The sequence below is a fragment of the Drosophila albomicans genome, chromosome 2L (genome assembly GCF_009650485.2).
Source record: "Drosophila albomicans strain 15112-1751.03 chromosome 2L, ASM965048v2, whole genome shotgun sequence".
Taxonomy (NCBI): Eukaryota; Metazoa; Arthropoda; class Insecta; order Diptera; family Drosophilidae; genus Drosophila; species Drosophila albomicans.
In genome coordinates this window covers 16,499,620-16,520,683 of record NC_047628.2, presented here as the reverse complement: position 1 = coordinate 16,520,683, position 21,064 = coordinate 16,499,620, and the positions used below count along the sequence as shown (strand labels likewise).

The window sequence follows — 21,064 nt, the reverse complement described above, 5'->3', positions numbered from 1 at the left end:
CTATTACAAAGCTGCTTGCTATAGCAACGTTGCCGCCCATGTGCACTGCCGCATTTAGTACATTTTGTGCGGATCTGGCAACGCTCTTGCTGAACTGAACGGCGCATAGCGGGCACCGGGCTAACAGCATTCGCCGCTTTAACATTTTAGTTCAACTTAACGAGTCGCGCTGTGCGGACGCAAAGCAAACGCAACGCAATACGAAAACGGTCGTCGAAGAGCGCTTAGAACCCAAGTCGCGGGTTTTTCATATTCTCCGTTGAAAGACTGCAGTCAGTGTTCAATAAGAGATTGAGTTGCACTAACAAATACAGCGTAAACAAAACGCGAACAGTTTAAACTCGCTGTTGCTGACAACGCAATTTAAACATTCTCAATTGCGCCGTGTCATTAAAAAGTGAAACCCAAAAAAGAAAATTGTAAAACGTAAGCGTTATTAAACAAATAATATATGCTATAAGAATTATATAGCCAAAAGGCAAACAAAAAAAAAGCAAGCAAGCCAAGTGGATCAAAAAATAGTGTTGAACAAACCAAACCATACATCAAAAGGTGCTAAATCAAAGGTGTGGTGCATATTATGTATGAAGCTACTAAAGATATTAAAGTGCAAAAAGTCGAAATATATAGTACATATACGTAGAAGAGAAAGAAAGAGAGGGAGAGAGGAAGATAGAGAGTGGAAGAGTGTGAGAGAGCTACAGGTGGTGACAAAGCAGCAGACAATAAAAACAAATACTACTAGCTGATATTTCAATTCAAATAGCAAACTCAATAGAGTTCTCTGTGTCTGTGAAAGTCTGTGTGTGCGTGTTTGTGTGAGTGGGTATTGACGTCTGTCAATGTCGTTGGTGCAACGTTTATTTTTTTTGGTGTTCTCAGGGATATACTTAAATAAAAAACTGGCATTATCTACTGACCTCTCTCTCTCTCTCTCGGTCTCCATCTCTTTCTATCTCTCACTGTCTCGTTTGCGGTCTGTGCGTGTTTGTATTGTTATCAAATTAATTTTCATTGATAAGTATGTTTTAAAGTACGAGTGTGTGTGTGCAAGAGAGCGCCAACATGGAAAAACGGCAATGGGCAACGACATCGGTATTCCAGCGAATTGGGCGAACAAACAATAATGCTGCGAGTTGCCCGGCCAGGTAACCAGGCCGTGATTCATCGCTGCCGTGACTGTGTTGGTTAACACTGCTGCTGTTGCTTCTTCTTCTTCTTCTTGTTATTGAAATTACTGTTGCTGCGGCTGGTTAACTGTAGGCTGCGTAAGCAGCTGACTATTTCAGTCATATCTATCGTAGCAGCGTCTCTTAATCATCAACCGCATCTAGAGGAAATGCTCGTCTCTGTCACTCCATCTATACTTCTTCTTATTAATGTTTAAACTTTAAGGTTTAAGTTGCAACGCTCAACGTCATCGATGAAGCAGCTTCGTCATGTTTGTTTTCTTTGTTTTGTATTTCAAATTTGGTATTTTCGTTTTTTGTTTTTTGGCAGACAAGTTTTGAAAACAACTTTCTTAAACCGGTTTGCGAACAGCCCCCCAAAAAATGTGTTGGGAACAGTTACTGTTCTCGTTCTGTGCTTTGCGCCTTATTATTCTCTCTATAAAACAAACACAACTTCATTGATCAATAAACTCACACTCGTAATGAGTCAGTGCTGCTTTTGATCATTTCGCAGATACGTTTCAGTTGTATTTTTTTTTTTAAATTGGGTCAGATATGCATCTGCACAATTGACCGCTTGTATTTTTGATTTGTTTATGAAATACAGAGACTCCACTTGAAATCACTTGCTCCATTTATCCATCAACTTCAACTGCAAGCGACTGCGGCTGTTGCTAATTGCAGTCCAGGCATCCATCACTCTAGAGTTGAGCGGCAAATTGCAGCCATATGCCAAATCGCTAGGGAGTAAAAGCTTGCCACAGAAAACGTTGCAACGCTGCACAGAATTAAAGCAAGTTGCTTGCAGCAATTCAGCTGAAAAATGCCGCCTGCAGCGTGACCAATACACAGATGGATTTTCACACCTTTTGCTCAGTTTACTGCATTCCATTTTGCAGTGGCGAGCTAACGGTTTATGGTTGTGATTTAACAATACATCACAATTGATTTATCCCCAATGCACGACGGCAGATTTCCCCATTCATAACAGTTCGTCATCAAAGTAGAACGTGATTGCCAGCCAAAGTCTGCAGGAAGCATAAATAAACCAGTCGAAATAAAGCGACAACGACTAAAAGATACTTTTGCAGATACTACAGCAAACAAGTCTGAAACACACTTTGCTAGCTGCAGCACATTTTACAGGGTATACGAATGACCCAAGCACAGCAATTCAGGCAGTTGGCCGTTAGAATAACAATTTTCATGGCCTGTGGGTGGTTTCAAGTACCAGCTAGCTAAGTTTAAGCTCTGCGAGTCACCTGAAGTGTGCCTTAGGAATGTGTTCACCTTCTTGCGCTTTTCATTATGTTTATTTAGAAGTTTTCGTACTTTTTGTCCGGGTTCGCATTTGCAGGTCGTAAATTATGAGCGTGCGAAGAGCGAAGAGTGAAACAGAAACTTGTACGCGTTGCCCAATAACAATAAAAACTTAATCTCACTTTGTTCCCCCCTCCTCCTCCTCGCACTATATTTCTTTATCGTCGTTCCTCCTACACTTTACTTCCGTTTGCAGCTGGCATTTAAAATGCCCGAAAATATTTTGACCCAAATGAGGCAAATCCGAGAAAAGCAAGAAAAAGTGCAGCCGACAGAATTGTTTAAATATTTATACCGTAGCCAGTCAACAATTGCATACAAATATGTACATTGAGGTCATTGCCAAGTCATGAAAATTGAGTATGGAAAACATATTGATATGAAGACGTATTCGCATATAAATAAACATACGCTTTGCAACAGCAATAATAAAACCACGATGATTTTCGTTGGCATTTCGTTGTTTACATCGCAAACCAAATGAGTATTGTCGCCACTTTCGATACGATACGATTCGATTCGGAAACCGGCGGGCAGAGTGCCAAAAATGTTTTAAACATAAATTGTTTGCATCATAAAGTATCTTAGCAAATGGCATTAGATTAATAAGAGGCCACAATGAAACGAAATTGAAAGCAAAAAAAAAACAAAAAAAAACGCAAAAAAACCGAAATAAAAGAAATAAGTAGCAAAGTATCTCAGACTACAAGATACAAGATCGTAAACAAATTAAGAGAGCGTTTGTCGTTGCATAAGTCCCAACATGTGTTCAACATAAGCTGGTCACAATGAAATTTTCCATGTCTCTATGAGTCATCCACAGTTAAGATACATTTACAACTCGCACGTAATTTCACTTTTAATTCATTTGAAAACCGCAACTTTCATTGTAATTATATAAAGAGAGTTCAAAACGTTAGAAATTCCCCCCTTCGACTTTGCAGCGTTTCTTTGCAGCTTCTCAGAACCCGAATGATTATCATTTGATCCGCATATTAGTTGTTAAGATAGAAAATGAGCAAAACACATGTTCAACAAACTGATAAGCATGCGTTTCTCTTGTTACGACTATTCGCCAGATACTGTATCTTAAGCCTCGCCCGCACTTGTTGCGAAGCCGAAAAACAATATGCCTATGTCTGCAATACTCTCTCTCCCACTTAAAGGGAATACAAACGCGAGCGATTATATGTCGGCCTTTATCTTGAAGCGGGTAGAGAGGAGAAGGGAGAGGGAGAAGGAGGGAGAGCTATAGTTGCTGTCGCTGTCGCATTTCTTGCCAATTTATCAAATGTAAAGTTTGTTTGTTTTCTGCTTCTGTTGTTGTTTATGCATCTGTCTTGTAGATTATTTGCCCCTTCACGCCTCCTTCTTCTTCAACATCTTTGCGTTTTCTTCTCGTTTTTGTGCTTGTGGGCGGCGGCACACGATGTTTGCACTTCTAAAATGCATTAGACAAAGGCTCGCTCTCTGTTGTCTCTGCTGTTTCTTTCCCAGTGGGCGTAACCAGCGGGACAATTGCTCAACCTTACTCCCTGCTGTTGTTGCTCCCAGCGTGGGTGTTGCACTTGCATTGTGCCACACGTTCCACCCTACCGAAATAACTCCAAACTATGCTCTCAACATCGCTCGTATCTGCGACCATATATCAATGTACAACAAATTACTGGAGCTGTCCATTTATTTGGGTATTGCTTGTCAACGATTGTTAATTATTTAACAACAATTAATTGATGTGCTATATACGCGAGAATTGTAACCTACTTCGGTGCGCAATGACCAACTTTTCTACATATACAATCATTAGTTGAAACCAGCTTTTGGCATGCACTGTGAGAAATGGCTTCGATTGTTTTGTTGTAAAGCTTTAAACTTCTGCTACAATACACATTTTTTAGTTCAGTTCATCAATTAAGTTCACCTCTTAAAATATGCTGAACGAAATTGTTGGAAACATTTCCACATATGTTAAATTATAGCTTTCTAAAATTGCTGTAATAAAGTATTACAATTTCCTAACCAAATTTCGTAAATAGAAATTGTTAGAAGTATCCTTCAAAATATTTCCAGATCTATTTTTTTGTATTCCTCAACAATTTCTACATATAAATTTTGCAACTTTTAACTTTCTTAGCTTTGTAAATCCATACTACTCTAATAAATTATTGTAATCTGTTTACTTGCCTGACTTTTTCTGTTTATTTACTTGACTTTTGCTTTGCTGCGCCACCTCAAATTTCCGCTAAATGCCACTTGATCCCTCTGGCTTGTTATTTGTTATTGTTAGTTTTTTGCAGTGTCTAATAAGTTGGCCAAATAGTAATTGCTCTTTAGCTGAACTCACGCCCATACACTTGCAACAACAACAAAAAAAGGAACTAATGAATTAGACCAGACAGCCATTCAGTTGGCATGTGTAAGAGCCTCGTTTTCTAGCTAATTTCGTCATCATTAAAGGACACGCGAATCGCGTCATGTCCGCAACATTTCGAGCGTTGTCTAATGATAATCATTAGACTCAAGCAAGACCTACAATTAGAACGAGTATTCCCCTAGGAGAAAGGCTTTTATAAAGAGAACAATCGTATGAATTATATCCATATTTGATGATTACAATCATCTCTTTAGTTCAGCTAATTCCTTCCTCGCACATCCCACAAATATCTTTTGAATTTATGAAACTAGCTAAATCCTCGATAGTGACCACCCACTCACATCTGTTGAACGCTACCTCCGCAAACAATTGACAAAAGTTAACCATGATTTACGGCAAACGCCCGCATGCCGCATGCCACAAACGAAGCCAAAAAGCCACATGCCTCATACCTCGGTCGTGTCAATCTTTGGCTACACAACAAATCGTTTGTTGCCCCAAATTGCAAAAACTTTTCAATTTGCGTGCTGTGATGTTGTTCAGTTTTGAATTTTTAATGAGCAGCAGCCACGAACACGAATACGAATACGAATACTATGAGTGCAAACAACGAATACCCATCCAGCTCCAGACATTTGTAAATGGATAGCAAATATTTCCTCATATTTTTGGCTGCATGCGCTTTTGGCTCGAAGCCAGCAAACTGTTGCAGTTGTTGTGGTTGTTGTGCTGTGTCTTGGTTGCCCAAGCATTTTTTCCAATTAAATGGAAATGCAATTGAGCTGTAACAAACCACTTGACTTTCGCACAGGTCTTAAGGTCAAAAGCCAACATAAATCTTAATATAGAAACACTTCTAGCCAAAGGTTCTTGTGCTCCAATAAAATGCGAAATGTGCGACACGTTTTCTACTTTTCTACTAGCAAATTCGAAATTGCAGCCGTAAACAGTTAACATAAAATTCAATTTGTGCGTCGCCAGTCGAAATGAACAAAATGAACGAAATGAAATGAAATAGCCGAGCAGCAGATGAGGGTCAGCAGATACCATGCCACAATGTGTGGCAAGCCAAGCACGTCGTCCAGTAAGGGAAAGCTGAGTTGGGCGGCAGTTGAAAGCTGGGAGTTGCCACCAACGTGACAGGCGAAAAAGCCGCAAATCTGTGCACATGCAACATGAACTTGCATGCCGCAAACGCTGCACAACTTTTTCATTTATTGGCCATAAAAGCCAACTAACGACCATCATTTTTCATTTCGGCTTTCGGTTGCTTTTCCATTTTGTACCCCACTCACAAAATGTGGTCAAAACAATGGAGCAACCATAAAAAAAAACAAGAAAAATTCCATGCGCTGATGGATACCAAACGCGTCACGCCCACAAAATTCTATCTTCGGCCCTAATCTAAATGTACAATATTGCAGAAGAATTCAAAGAATCCAAAAAGCGATGTATTCAACAAAAGAAATGTGATTAATAAGATTAAGTACTATACGCTAAGTAAAAGCTAAATATAAATGAAGGAAATGATAGATTTATTTCAATTGATTCGATTGCAAAAACTCAAGAATCTTCTAAGCAATTGTGCTTTAGTTTCACAATACAAACATTGTCAATATTCAATTGTTATTAATTATAGCACACAATTATGTGTCCTTCATGAGAGAAACTTCCATATCCACACAGCTGTTAACAGTCTTCCGCTTGTTCTCTGTTAAGCGACAAAATACGAATTAATTTCTATCAGCTCTAATGAATTCCATTGGACAATAGATTGATCTGTAGGCGCAACAATTGTTAGAGGGAGAATGCGGTTGCCTTTTCCCCATGTAAACCGATTTGGTTTCCCGCACCCTGAACAACAATTTGTAGACGCTTCAATGGGCCGCATTTCGATTAATACGCAAATATTGTCACATTTGTGTAAAGAGATTTACAAGCGGGGCAACATTGATGCACTGGGGTGTGAGGTTCCATACGTCACACACACATGCACACTACATATATACGTATGTGTTTGTATGTATGAACAAATGTGGCGGCAAGTCGATTGAAATGAGCCGAGGGCGACCACTCGAGCGTGGAGAGCGCACCGATGACGTCATCGGTAAACAAATGTACGGACATATGTACGTTTGAACATTAAATATCTCTATTTGCTTAGCCAAACAAATATTGCATTCGAGTTATGATAAATAAGAATTCCGGCCAAAAGCAGTTGATTCATTTCAAAATGTGAATCAAAGACAAGAATTGAAAATAACCACTTGGCCAAGGAAACAGCAGAAACATCAGCTCTCATCACGAACCCATGGCGCAAATTAAATCTGCCGCATGGCGTGGCGTGGGTCACTAATTGCGGCGGGCAAAAACAATTGCAGCACGCAGGACTGGACTCGGCAGCCTGGGCAATTAGCCCAGGATGAGGAGCTGGTTGCGATGTGGGCACATCTATAAATAGCCCTGGCAAACAACTGACGACGACTGCAGTAAAACAAAAAAGAAAAAATAGTGGACAGCACGAAATCCTCATGCCTCTTCAGCCTCTGGTCAATGTGCATGCGCCCTTGAAATATGCAGAGTGGGCGTGTCGGCATGGCAACAACGCAACGATAACACAGCAAAAAGGCAGCCCCAATGCAGCCAATGTCAAAGTCCAGGCAACACATCACGCAACATGTTGCGCGCAACAAGAGAAGTAGGCAACATGTTGCCAGACACATTCCAGCTACTGCATGTAATTGAAACGTAAATGATCCAAGCGAGTTTCGCGATACCCTCACCAAATGCAAGTCTATTTGTTTTTGAGGTCTTTGTCTAGTTGCAAAGTTAATTGCAAATGCAAAGTTTTTAGCTAATATCAATGTTCGACAACGTTAAGTGATGCAATGCAAATGTTATTCAGTTATGTGTTAACTAATTGTATTGACAATAATCGATTGCTAATAAATGATTACATTCCTTTTAAATAGGTGATTATTCAACAACAAAAATAGACATACTAAAAGTGAAATTCAGAATTCTAATAAAATTAACACAAAAGTGAACTATAAAATTTGATTATCTCTCCTAATACCGTTATACCTAAATACCCACTGTTAAGTAGCTCTAGTTAGCTGTTGTGCATTTAATAAAACCATAACTATTAGGACAATAATAACAAAGTACCGGCAAAGTAATAAAACAGTAACTTGTTGATCTACTAGTTTGAAGAGCAACCCACTATCGTTAATAACCTCGCAGCCAATGGGAGCACACACACACTCACACACACGCACACACACATTAACCAAGTGCCCCATCATGGTTGTGCGTCGTCAAGCGATTAGCTGGCTTGGCTGTCAATATTTGCAAAACGCGTTTGGCACTTGGCCAAGTAAGTAGCAGGCAGCAGCATAAGTGCCTGTTGCAACGTCATTCACCAGGTGAGATGTGAGATGGTTGACTGAGCACTTTAATTAACTGATATCCAAGCGGCGTTATCAACAAAGCCAAAGAGCTGACGCATGCTCCATGACCTGATCATCATTAGAGCGGGGCGCCGAGGCGTTGACAAAGATGAATGAACGCTTCCATTTTGTGGGCCCGAAATGGCAATTAGCCAAGAAGTTGGCATTGTCATTGGCTAGGCTCAAATGTCAGCAGCACCAGCACCAACACTGTCCTGACCACAACTGCCCATTAACCCAATGTCTGTCTATCTGTCGACTGCTTTTGGCTTGGCTTCGTTGGGTGTGCCCCAGAGCAAAAGCATTAAATGAAATAAATTCCTGTTTACGACTGTTCACATGAGCCACTTGTTGTCAGCTGTCGCCGTCGCCGTCGCCGTCTCTGCTTTTGTTGCTCTTGTTGTTGTTGGTGTTGCGGGGGCAGGATTATGGATTTATGCATGTGTCAGAGAGGATGTAACGCCCGGCAGCTCCGCATCTCTTGTCGCCCGTGCCATAAAAGCGGCAATTGCTGTTCTAATTTGTGTTAGTCAACTTGTTTAATTGTGCATGTCTCGTTGTCATTTAGTGCTCCACATGTGTATCGCCGCTGGAGCTAGCTGCACAGCCAGACCATGGACACGAACACGAACGACACGAATACTGACACGACACACACACACACACACTCTGAGTAATGACTGTAGTTAAATCCGAGTTGTTTGTGTTATCGACTAAAGATGTGGGCGCGTGTCTCTTGACACGATGTGAATACTCCTCGATCAAAGGTGTTTATATTTTAAATGTAGCCTCTCAAATGAGGTCTACATAAAAATATTTGTATCCCTTACTTTTAATGTTGATTTGTTGTCGATCTAATTATAAAACTACAAATTATTAAAGTAATAAACCTATTTATGTTTTTAGTTACTTTCTAACTTACTAAACTTTTGTTATTCTAAATCAATTTAGACTCACAAATGTTAAAAACATTCTGAATAACCTCGCTGTGCCTCGTGTCACGACATCGCTTGCGTTTGCCATCTCTAAGAGTAGAACTCTCAGTGACCTGTTGCTAGGAGGCGCTGTGTGACATTTTACCGTTACAACAAGAGCGGATATCGCTTACAGCGGATGCCAGCGATTAACCAACATTCGCTATATCATTTTGTAACACTGTGCGTATGCGTAACACAGCGTAAAGCCTTCGCTGACTTTCTCTCCTCTTCTCTTCTCTCTACGCTGCTTACTGAGTCTGTCTCTTGCGCTTTTCTTCTTTTTTTTCGTTGTAAGGCATTCGAACAGTTTGTTTTTGTTTATGTTCATTCATTCGATAAAGAGGGTCTTCTGATAATGCCCATTCTGGCAGATTAACAGTACAGTTCAGTTTCAGTTCAGCAGTCCACACACATTCATGATGTATTCATGTATTCATCGCATATACTCATTAACAATAAAGTTTTTTTTTATCAAGAACAGCGACAATAACAACAACAACAACAACAATTCCATTCTGATATCCCCAACACTTGATTGAGTTTTGTTATATGAGCCGCTCGTCAAGCTCTGTGCTCGACTTAAGATGGAACATTCAATTCAGTTGTTCACTTGGCTTTACCAGATTAAAACCCCCCAAAGCCCATAAAGTGCGCGAAGACGATAATATAATTATAAATATTTTAGGTTAAACTGTGGTGAACAAAAGTGTTATAATAATGTGTCAACTATTTTTTGCAGTGCATCCATAAAACCACAAAACAAACTTGTAACAAGTGATTCTCAAGCTATGGCGCGTATCGTTTAAATCAAAAACCAAACTCAAGCCATACAAATTATAACAATTACTATCAAATATGGTTGCTGTTAACAAAATGTGCAAGTTACGCAAGGCGCTGCTCTTTTTCATTTGGATCTCATGTTTTGCCGCCATCAACTCATGTAAGTAATGTTCGTTTTATTCAAATTTGTAAAAAAACAATTCAGTCACTTCCTCAAGCAGATAATGAGTGTATAACAGAAAATAAAAGAAACAACGAATGTAAATACATTTTTGATTAAAAAATTATATTTATGCTATACTCGCAATTAATGAAATGCCCGCAAAATTATTCGGAATTGATAAAAAAAAAATGATGAATAAATGAACAAAAATGAAAAAATAAATCAGTAAAAATGTGAACAACTCGACGAACAAATACCCTTTTTTAAACTGAAGTTGAAGTAGTTTTTAATCAAGTATATACTACCCTAATAAATCAACACTCTGGCTCCAGGGTATTAGGAATGATTTCAATTATGACCATGGAACACTTAGCGTAACCAATTCGCACAATTAAAATATGAGTAAACGAATGTGTATATATAAATGTGCATATATCATGTGTCTCTATAGACAATGTCTGGAATAAAGTCTTTATATGTGTGCATTATTTCTGTGCATTGCTTCCTGTCAAACCCACAAAGACAGACAGAGACTTATAATTTATGGTCCACGCTCGATCGCCTCATCTCCCGATCTACGAATCTCTCATTAAGTGAATCGCTAGACACCATTGAAAGTGAAACTGAACTTCGAACGACAGCCGATAAGCGAAGATTTTTCGGCACGCCAAAGAATACCATAAACCAATTCCAAGTGTCGAGTTTATAATTTAGTGGATGACTAGATCTATTGCCCACATTCCTTCTCCTCTTTGTGTTCATGTTATATATGTATAAAGAAATGAAATAGTACTAGGAAAACACCAAGCACATCCAAGAGCATTATGCTATCAGCGTTTTAGCAGCCTTAGTTCGCGGGCGCTTATCGCTGACGCTTGTAAACAAACAATAGAGCAAGAAACAAGCAACAAGAGGCAACGCCAAGCTGGAGCCACTAGACGACAGAACCGTTGCAGCTTCAAGCTGACGTTGAACGTTCATCAATATCAATGGAGATGGAGCCAGTGTGCCCAAAGGGGCAATTAAGCCAATCACTTAAGTGCATTATTTACGATAGCGCCACATGATGCTCAACTTGGCGTTAGGCAAAATCAATGACGACACAACGAAAGCCGCAATGCGGGATGTGGTGCTGACCTTGAAGCAACAACAAGTAGCAGATACATAGTTCCTTAAAAGGAAAATAAATTACGACTACTTAAAGACAAAGTGCGGAATATAAATTTTAAAATGAAATCAGTAGTTTATTAATATGAATAATGTTCGCCAAAGACATCGTAAATATTACGTGCTTTTATTCTAGGGATTTGTACAACTTCTATGAGGAAATACTAAATAAACGCATTTATTTAATCAATTCAAAATGAAACCCTTATTCATTCTCCCTCTTTCATTTCGATAGTGCCCCGTCCTCAGCAAGGCCTAGAGAACAATGATATTCTCGTCAATTGTGGCGGAGAGCTGGAGGTTCCGCTTATAACACCCTGCAAGGACTCGCTTAAACTGGAGGTCGACAGCGACTATACGCTGCATTGTGAGGCCAGCGAACCGATCGTTTGGTGGCATGGCGATGAAGGTTTGCTTGAAAGCGAAACGTTCGATAATGCCGAGGACCCAAACCGTCCCTATGGCATCAAGTTCCACATTAAATCGGCGAAAGTTGAGAATGTTGGCGCTCACTATTGCATCCCCCAGCAATTGGAGCCCATTGGAGACAACTGGTCGGAAATCGATTTGATTGAGTTGGTCAACAATGAGAAGGCCAGCACAATATACATCTTTGTCGACGACAAATCCAATCTACTGGCGCCCCTCGATCCCATAATAAATGCACGACAATACACCGACCTGGTAATACCCTGCAAGCCGGCAATGCCCGAGACAGAGGTGTTGCTAACATTCAATGGAGCGGTAAGTTAATTTCGTTCGATATATCTAGCTTTATCACAACAATCGCACGCTTCTTGCCATGTTGACTTTCAATGCAGGATCGTACTGTCCACACAATTCACTCAAATAGGATTTCGCAGAGTCACCATAGTACCTATCATAGTTTGAAATATGATCCAAAGCATGGATTCACATTTCACATTGTTGGCCAAATGAGCAACGTTAATTGCAGCGATGCATCGTTGACGAGTCGCTACCATGTGGACATGCATTATTCAAGTACGCATTCCAGTCAAGTATCTAAGCTATTATTGATACCCGAGTAGCCAAGTAGTATTATTATACCATATCAAAACTGTACATACATACATACCTACATAGAACATATTGTACATATTGCATTAAAAATAGTAATGAATATTTAAAAGTAATTTGATAACAGAGTCTCAGGCGTCGATCGTTAGGAAATAGTAGGAAAGAAAGTCCACAGTCATTCTTCGCACAGCACTTTTCTTCATCCACAAGAATAAAAAACATATAATCTGATTGGTAAACATGAAAGTAAATCTATATATTGTATTGTGCGTTGTCTATATAGACATTTTCCAGTGAGACAACCGGTCGCTACGATCCCAAGCGCGGTTTCTTTATTGTAATTCGAAGTGTTACCGATGCTGGGTATTATACTTGTGTCCCCAAAATTCCATCGCCGGATAACGAAGAGGAATCAACGCTCATTGATGTGCGCTTTATTGGTAACGGTCATATTGATAGTGAGTTTTTGCACCCCAAAGTTTTGTGATTTGTGAATTTCCGTCCATAAATGTGTCGTAAATATTGCTTTATACTTTACTTTATACTATTTGGAGAAAAAATCAAAAGAATTCTATCACCTTTTCTATCAACAATTTTCAACTGGATTTGGATTTGCACCAATTTGGGCCATGGGTCAAAACTGTAGCATAAAAAACGCAATGAAATGCACTAAAACACACACAAGAACACCCATACACACACACACACACAAATACACACACGAACAACAGTTTTAGAAAACGCTTCCTAAATGTGAGGTTAAAAGTGCTAACTGATTTGATATGTATCCCTCCTTAAGTGTATTCTCTATATATATATATATTGATGTTTCTCCCTTCCCATCCACTGTTTCGTCTTATTAATATACATGCTAACCATTCTTCGCCAGCATTTGGATTGGACAATGCTACAACAGACATGGTTCTGACTGAGAAGATAACTAACAAAACGCACGATGAATTTAAGGTTATGGTTATCGATAACGATAGTGATGAATCGATCCTCAATGTTACTAACAATATCGACAGTGATATCGTTACACTAATACCTGGTGCTGGGCATGTTGCATCCCCCTCCGACAACGATAACGATGACGATAATGAGCAGCATGATTCGCGTGATCAAGACAGCGATTATTATTCATCATTATCGTCGCGTCATCGAGAAAAGCGTAGTCCAATAAGAACTACGAGATCGCCCTCAATGATGAATCCCTCGCCCTCAAGGGGACCCCAAGGGCGTAAGTGTTGTGGTTGTGGTTGGCCCTCAACTTCCAATTGTTCTTGTTCAAATTGTCTTTTTGTGTTTTGTCTTCTTATTAAGTCTGTCCTTCTATTGCACTTTTGCTTTTATTTTCGGTTTGCTTTTGGTTTTGGATTTATAGTTTGGAATCTAAGTTTGCCTGTGGAGACTGCTTGTTTATTTGTTAACTAACTCAAATTTATATAACTAAACTAATCTATATTTAGTTATGCCTACTTGTATTTAACTTGTAAAAAAGCCTAGAGCGTAAGCATTAAACTGTCCGCGTCTTCGACTAACTTCTCTGTAAATATCCACTCACACTCTGCATGAGGCTGTAATAACGCTTGAGAAACCCCTAACCATGCTTCTCAAGTGGTCCAACTGTAATTAATATCGAGCATATATTCTATAAAATACAACAGAAGCAAATGATCGCCTCAACAAGCCGCTTATAACCTCAAGCTCACGTGGCCACGTCTATCAGGGTGAAACTTTCGAACTGGTCTGCGAAGTTTACTCTCCCTACAATGTTAATTACAAGCTGTCTTGGAGCCTACCCAATAAAGTGGATCCGGTGAGTTTGAAATTTTAGTATAAACCATCAACTTAATTGAGACGCTAATAAAATATATGATTTATCCTTCTAGAGTCGCACCAACCGCACCGGGCCGTACTTCGACAAGAGCAACAAAAATGTAACCCATCAACTGGCTCATAGCACGTTGACGGTGCGAGACGCGAAACTTGAAGACAAAGGTGTCTACAAGTGTACCATAAAAGGTGATTATGGAGCCCCTGAGTTCTCTTCCTACAAGATGGTCGTAATGGGTAAGTGTAACTATGTAAGTCTCCCAAATAATTCCGATAACCATCAACCACCATTTTAAACAGAGCCCAACTCGACATATCTCAAAGTCCGTGAGCCTTCAGATTATTACACAGTTCAGGAATATGCCAACAGATCCATACAGATGAACGCCGTATTCGAAGGCTTTCCGGCGCCCACATTCAAGTGGTATAAGCCCAACGGTATTGAGGTCTGGGAGACCGAGCCGAACTTTAAGATCCTATCCACAGAATCGAGCACTACACTGAAGGTGATCAACGCCCAGCTAGAGAATAGCGGCACCTACATCCTCAAGGGTACCAATGGCATTGATTCGAAGCAATTGGAGTTCAATGTGAGCGTCATTTCGGGTCCAGTGCTCAGCATGGAAGATGTCTATGTGGTTGAAGGCCAGGAAGCGCATCTCAACTGTACCGTCCAATCGTATCCCACAGCTGTGGTGACATTCCTCTTTAAGCCATGCAGCCTGAAGCCGCGTTGGCCATCCTGTTCGTTGGCCACACAAAACTTTAGTGTAAGTATTGCAACCCTTGAGAATATATTTTAATAACCGTAGAAACCCCCACGCTAACCATCTGAAGCATAAAGTCCTTGTATATATAATAACAACTTCAATTCAAAGCTAACTTTCCAAAGGATTTATCCCATTGTAAATAATAACCGTAATCCAGTTAAGCTAACAAAGATCCGTCGCTAATTTGTCTAACACCAACTTAGTTTACCGTAAATTCAATTACGACGATATTAATAATAATTATGATTATTCTTTTGATTTTGTCCCTAATCTTGCAACGCTGCTAGTCTGAAACAATCCAGGAACTTTATCAGGTACTCGTCGGTTTGCTAATGTTTAACGCCAACTTCATGCAGTTTACAATGCAATTTAAATTTACTTATATTGAAAGATCAAAAATAATCAAGTATTAATCCCATTTAACAGTATAGAACTAGCTCCCGTCCTGGCACACTAAGCGTAGAGTTTATACACGAGGCGATCTTCACACCCAAGGAACCAGGAATTATTATCTGCGTGGCACAGAATTTGATCAACAACATTCCAGTAACGAAGCAGAAATCGGCACATGTAATGTTGGGAGATATAGCGCAGAATATGACCATTGATGGGCTGAACACCAATCACAACATAGCCAAGGGGGATGAAGAGACATTCACATGCTCAGCGCTAGCTTATCACTTCGATGGTAATCTGGAATGGTTCCTGAATGGCGAGCCTATCACTGAGGGTTCTGGTAAGTCAAATCCATTTCCATTATCCCGTTCCCATATGTAACATATATATCGACTAGGTATTACTATGGAAACCAATTACACAACATACTCTTACAAAAGTACGCTAAAGTTTAGCGCAATCTCTGATAAAGATCGTGGCACTTACATGTGCAGAGCGCGTAATATTAATCCACCCGATAATTACGAAAGTCGGGAAATTAATGTCTATGTGCACGATCCCAAAGCACCGCAATGGGAATACACGAATCTTAATCCAAAGTCGAAAATCGAACGCAATCTGGGAGATACGTTGGAACTCCAATGCCGTTCCAAAGCCATGCCTCCAGCCACAGTTAAATGGTATAAGGACGAAGTCTTAGTGCAAACCACAAATCACACTCACATACTGGAAGACGGCAAAACATTGCGTATTCCCCATCTCTACCCCAAGGACGATGGCATCTACCGCTGTGTGGTGAATAATCGTTTGGGCAGCATTGAGAACTCCGCCACCGTAATAATAGCCAGTGAGTTACTGCCGCACAATTTCTTTATAGTCCTTGATCCCAGCTACTGTCCAATTGTTTTTGTAGATCTACCGGGTGTTAGCAAGCTCTGGATTTGGATGCTTGCCATCTTCTTTACGGTGCTCATCGCACTGTGCGCATTCCTGGCCATTCGCTATCGTCAGGAACGCAAGCGACATTTGGCTCTTAAGGCCGCCGGTTTGGCCAACTTTGAGGAGGGCGCTGTGGAGCACATCAATCCAGCATTGTCACTCGACGAGCAGGCCGAATTGTTGCCTTACGACCGTGGTTTTGAGTTCCCGCGTGACAAACTTAAGCTGGGCAAGCAGCTGGGCGCCGGCGCCTTTGGTGTGGTGCTCAAGGGTGAAGCGCAGGGCATTCGTAATGATGAGGCTGTATCGATAGTCGCGGTGAAGATGGTTAAACGCACCGCAGATGCAGAAGTGGTGCGTGCTCTTGTCTCGGAACTGAAGATTATGGTACATTTGGGACAGCATCTGAATGTGGTCAATCTACTGGGTGCCGTCACCAAAAACATAGCCAAGCGTGAGTTCTTGATAATTCTCTTCAATTTCGTTTACAAATTTGATTAATTTTGATTTCACATCATTGAGCAGGCGAACTGATGGTCATTGTGGAGTATTGTCGTTTCGGAAACATTCAAAACTTTTTACTGCGCAATCGCAAATGCTTCATAAACCAAATAAATCCAATGAACGATCGAATTGATGCCACAATTATGACACAACGGATATCCGACAGCTTTGATCTGCATCGGTAAGTTGCTTTTCATAGAAATGCCTATTAATTACTAATTTCTTCGAAATGCTGCTAAAGATAATAAATGTTCACTAACCGTCTTGTAATCTTCTTTTAACATCTGTCTTCTATGTGCTAACAAAAACGAAACTAACACAACATTAACAATACATATTACAAAATAACGACAAAATCCCCTCAAATTGCAATGTAATAACAAAAAACAAAACTCTCCTCACACACACACACTCCTAATCCTAAACTGTGTATATGGTTGTGCTTGTTGTGCTTGTGCTCGTGGTTATGGTTATGGTCTTCACCTCTCTCTACACTGCCTTCCCGCTACTATGTCGTGTCTGTGTTGTGCATCCAGTGATAATGCTGGTAATGGTTGTGGTAGTGTTGGTGGTATTGGTGGTGGCTTGAAGTATGCTAACGTCGGTTACCCGAACCATCCATATATCAATCACATGAACTCCGTAAACAACAACTATACGCAAAATCATCGCAGCAACTCCGACAACGATCCCCGCTCGGGCACACGAGCCGGACGCACCACCTCCGGCGGCGGCAGCACCACCTACGACCGTCAGCTGGACACTTGCGCCACAGAGGCCACCGTCATGACCACTGTACCAGAGGGTAAGTCGCTCTGCCTTTCGCTCTTAAACATCAAAATATCCTCATTTGTACTGAACGTCATTCTAGATGATCATCATGTGATGTCCAATAACTCCATTCAGCCCGCTTGGCGCTCCAATTACAAGACCGACTCTACGGAAGCGATGACTGTGACTACCACAGACTTGGTCAGCTGGGCTTTCCAGGTCGCTCGTGGAATGGACTATTTATCGTCCAAGAAGGTGCTTCACGGAGATCTTGCGGCGAGAAACATTCTACTATGCGAAGACAACGTTGTGAAAATCTGCGACTTTGGCTTGGCACGTTCCATGTACAGAGGCGACAACTATAAGAAATCCGGTGAGTAGCAAATACTGGATAAATAATTTTTAACTTCAAATATTTAAGCCAGTTTTAACATTATTTGTGTATCTTTTTTTTGCTTTCACAGAGAGCGGCAAGCTGCCCATCAAGTGGCTGGCGCTAGAATCGTTGAGCGATCATGTGTTCAGCACCTATAGCGATGTATGGTCCTTTGGTATTGTGCTTTGGGAGCTATTCTCACTCTCAAAGGTGCCATATCCGGGTATTGATCCCAACCAGGAGCTGTTCAACAAGCTAAACGATGGTTACCGTATGGAAAAGCCGCCATATGCCAACCAAGAACTCTACGAAATAATGCTAGAGTGCTGGCGCAAGAGGTAAAACATTTCATCCTGCCATTAACTATATTGCTTAAACATTCCGTTTGCTTTTCTCTTATTTAGCCCCGAGAGCAGACCGCTTTTCAATGTGCTAGAGAAACGCTTTGCTAACATGCTGGGGGAGGATGCAGCCAACGTGAGTAACATAGACATAGACTTGATACATATGTATGTAGGTTAAGGAAGTCGACATTTTCTAATTATGACGTTATAACCATAGCACTACCTGGATCTGAATGATCCGTATATGCGCTCAAACACGGAGTACTTGAGAAATCATCCCACAGACTACTTGTCGTTAATGGGTTCTCCTGATGAATTTGCTCCCGCTGCGCCACGCTATGTCAATGGACACATAGTGCCCGATATAAGTAAGTGTATTCATTAAATTCTATTGCTATGCTTGGATGTGGTAACTAACTGCCCTGCACAAACATCTCACACCCACAAACACCCCCCACACAACTAACAGGAATTGAAGATGTGCCCGATGATTATCTGCAAATGAACACTGAGAATAGCACCGCCATATTTTCACCCACGCGTCCCAAAGGCGACGTCACCAATCAACACACCGACTTTAAGGATAAGCAACCAACAACCGAAACATCTTTCACCTTCCCAACAGATAACCAACATGGCCAACACTCACCCACATTGGCCAACAACATGGAAAGCAGCGCTATCCACAAATCGCTACGTCGTAAGAACGGCATGCCAACAGTTGATGCTGCCGATCAGGCACCCGAGGAGATACCCATGCTGCATCGGATTTCGTCATCAGACGATGGCGATCGAAGTCCCGAACAACAACGAAAATTTCCCCAATATACGGGGCCAACACCGTCACCACGGCATCATGTCGAAACGACACTCAATGGCGATAGCGAAAACTATGTGAATGTGAAACCGCCTCGTAAAAATCTTGTCAACAAATCATCTGCAGCAGCAAGCAGCACAACAGATGCTTTCTCGAATCCCAGCTATCAGCCACTGACAGCTGTTAATGCAGAGAAGACAGAGCGAAGGTATTAATACTATATCAATACGAACCGATTAAATTATGGATTGGATTGGATAGATGAGCAGCAGCTGCGCCGTTAGATTTATAAGATTAGGACAACAATGCTACCTAGTAGTATTGTAGAGATATTGATGATATATAGCTTTAAGTACGCACCCTCGCCCCTAATTAGTGCCAGCATTTCATATACAATATATGTATGTATATCTATATGTATGTTAAGTTCTAGAGTTATAGCCTCTTTCCATTGAACGCAAAATTTGGGTTTTTTCGATATAATATGTGAAATCGCAGTTTTAAGAATATCGAGCACAACATTTCGATTGTTTATCGAGTTGAAAACATTCATATTTTATAAAGTTGTTTACAGTTTGAGCAGCTGATTTACGTCAAAACTTCCACACACGAAAATTACCATTGCTTTTTTTTTGTAATGGCAGCAGACAAAATGGGAATAGTGAAAATTGAAATGCAGATGGAAAGAGGCTATCATAATGTTATATATAAATGACATTGCATCATTATAATATTTACTACTTGATGTTTATATATACGAATATATAGATATAGATTATATGAATGTTTTACTCAAATAGAGTTTGTATAATAAAATAAATTAAACTTATTAACTTACATTGTGCACTTTGAGTTTCTGTGTGCTATCAATCATACTCCTCTATTTTAATATCTGCTTCGGTACCCAATTTACTTTTCACATCGAGTAGCTCTTTTTTCAGCTCGAATAGCTCTCGCCTCACGTTCACTATTTCTAACGCACGAATATTTTCATTCCGATAAAACTTTTGTTGCATCTTTAACAACTCATTTGTCTCCTTGGCCAATGTTCTAATTCTTGTTGTTTTATTAAACACTTTTTGCGGGTTTTGTTTCTGTGATTCAGAAGCCACTTGTGACTTCGACACATTTGCATTGATTTGTAGACAAGACTGCAAATATGTACATGCATAATGTAGATTTCTATTAATATTTCAAAATAGTCGGCTATTCGTACTATACAAAAGTTACCTCTTCAAGTTCGAACATATGAAATGCTTCAACTTTTATAGAATTTAGTGAAATACTTTCTACCAACACAATGAAAAGAAAATTGCGCATTAATTGTATGCAAAATGCCATTCAATGCAGATTTACCGTTGCATTCAGCTTCATCACAAGATGGTCGGCCTGACTATAGACGGCGCCCTGGTCGATGACGAATTATTTATCGCATTCTTTTTGATTAGTTTTATTTCTGTATTTAACTCGCAGTGTGTTATAAGAGCGTTTAACACCAGTTTTAATGGCAAATTGTTGCTCCACGCTGATCCACGCTTTCTTCTTAAGCTTATTTGTTAGGAAATTGCCATAATTGTCACCTAAAACACGTCTGCTCCTCGTATTGCGTAAAATTTGTATCGCGTTGATTATGACGCTTGATTGTGAACATTGTATTTAGCTTTCCGTAATTACAAATGCATTTCTTTGCTGCCGGATTGCTTGTTTACATTTTGATGCCAGGGCTGCGCAAACTTTTTTTCAAAGGCCAGTATGCTGATTATGTTTTTATCTCAATGAAATCAAATACTAACAACGATCTATTAAACAGTTTGCTGAATAGTTAGATGATTTAGTAATTGCACAATTTAATAATTATTTTAGGATAGAAA

At 40.2% G+C, this 21,064-nt stretch overlaps 1 protein-coding gene and 1 long non-coding RNA gene across 11 annotated transcripts in view; one reads left to right on the top strand and one right to left on the bottom strand.

Moving 5' to 3' along the window:
- The window catches only part of LOC117565144 (uncharacterized), a 38,668-nt gene extending 17,887 nt beyond the window's left edge, over window positions 1-20,781 (bottom strand). The window contains exons 1-3 of one of the 2 annotated variants that reach the window (XR_004571836.2): window positions 20,550-20,781; window positions 20,424-20,482; window positions 20,032-20,344 (exon numbers count right to left, since the gene is read on the bottom strand). This is a non-coding gene — a long non-coding RNA (uncharacterized LOC117565144). Of the gene's footprint in view, window positions 1-20,031; window positions 20,345-20,423 lie in introns of both variants that reach the window. The other variant, XR_004571835.2, reaches the window with a different exon arrangement.
- LOC117565140 (vascular endothelial growth factor receptor 1) lies at window positions 157-20,008 on the top strand. 9 transcript variants are annotated; one of them, XM_034244118.2, is made up of 19 exons: window positions 157-426; window positions 10,032-10,232; window positions 11,638-12,146; window positions 12,724-12,898; window positions 13,330-13,680; window positions 14,108-14,259; window positions 14,333-14,513; window positions 14,577-15,046; window positions 15,334-15,360; window positions 15,473-15,782; window positions 15,840-16,289; window positions 16,356-16,835; window positions 16,907-17,066; window positions 17,422-17,690; window positions 17,757-18,029; window positions 18,121-18,370; window positions 18,437-18,509; window positions 18,594-18,744; window positions 19,002-20,008. In XM_034244118.2, the coding sequence occupies exons 2-19, from the start codon at window positions 10,148-10,150 to the stop codon at window positions 19,406-19,408; spliced, it is 4,773 nt and encodes a 1,590-aa protein (XP_034100009.1). In that variant the 5' UTR covers window positions 157-426; window positions 10,032-10,147; the 3' UTR covers window positions 19,409-20,008. The 9 variants fall into 9 exon arrangements, with proteins under 9 accessions (XP_034100009.1, XP_034100005.1, XP_034100003.1 ...); XM_034244114.2 differs by having other exon boundaries at window positions 12,724-12,880; window positions 18,846-20,007; XM_034244112.2 differs by having other exon boundaries at window positions 18,846-20,007.
- Window positions 20,782-21,064: the final 283 nt, after the last annotated feature.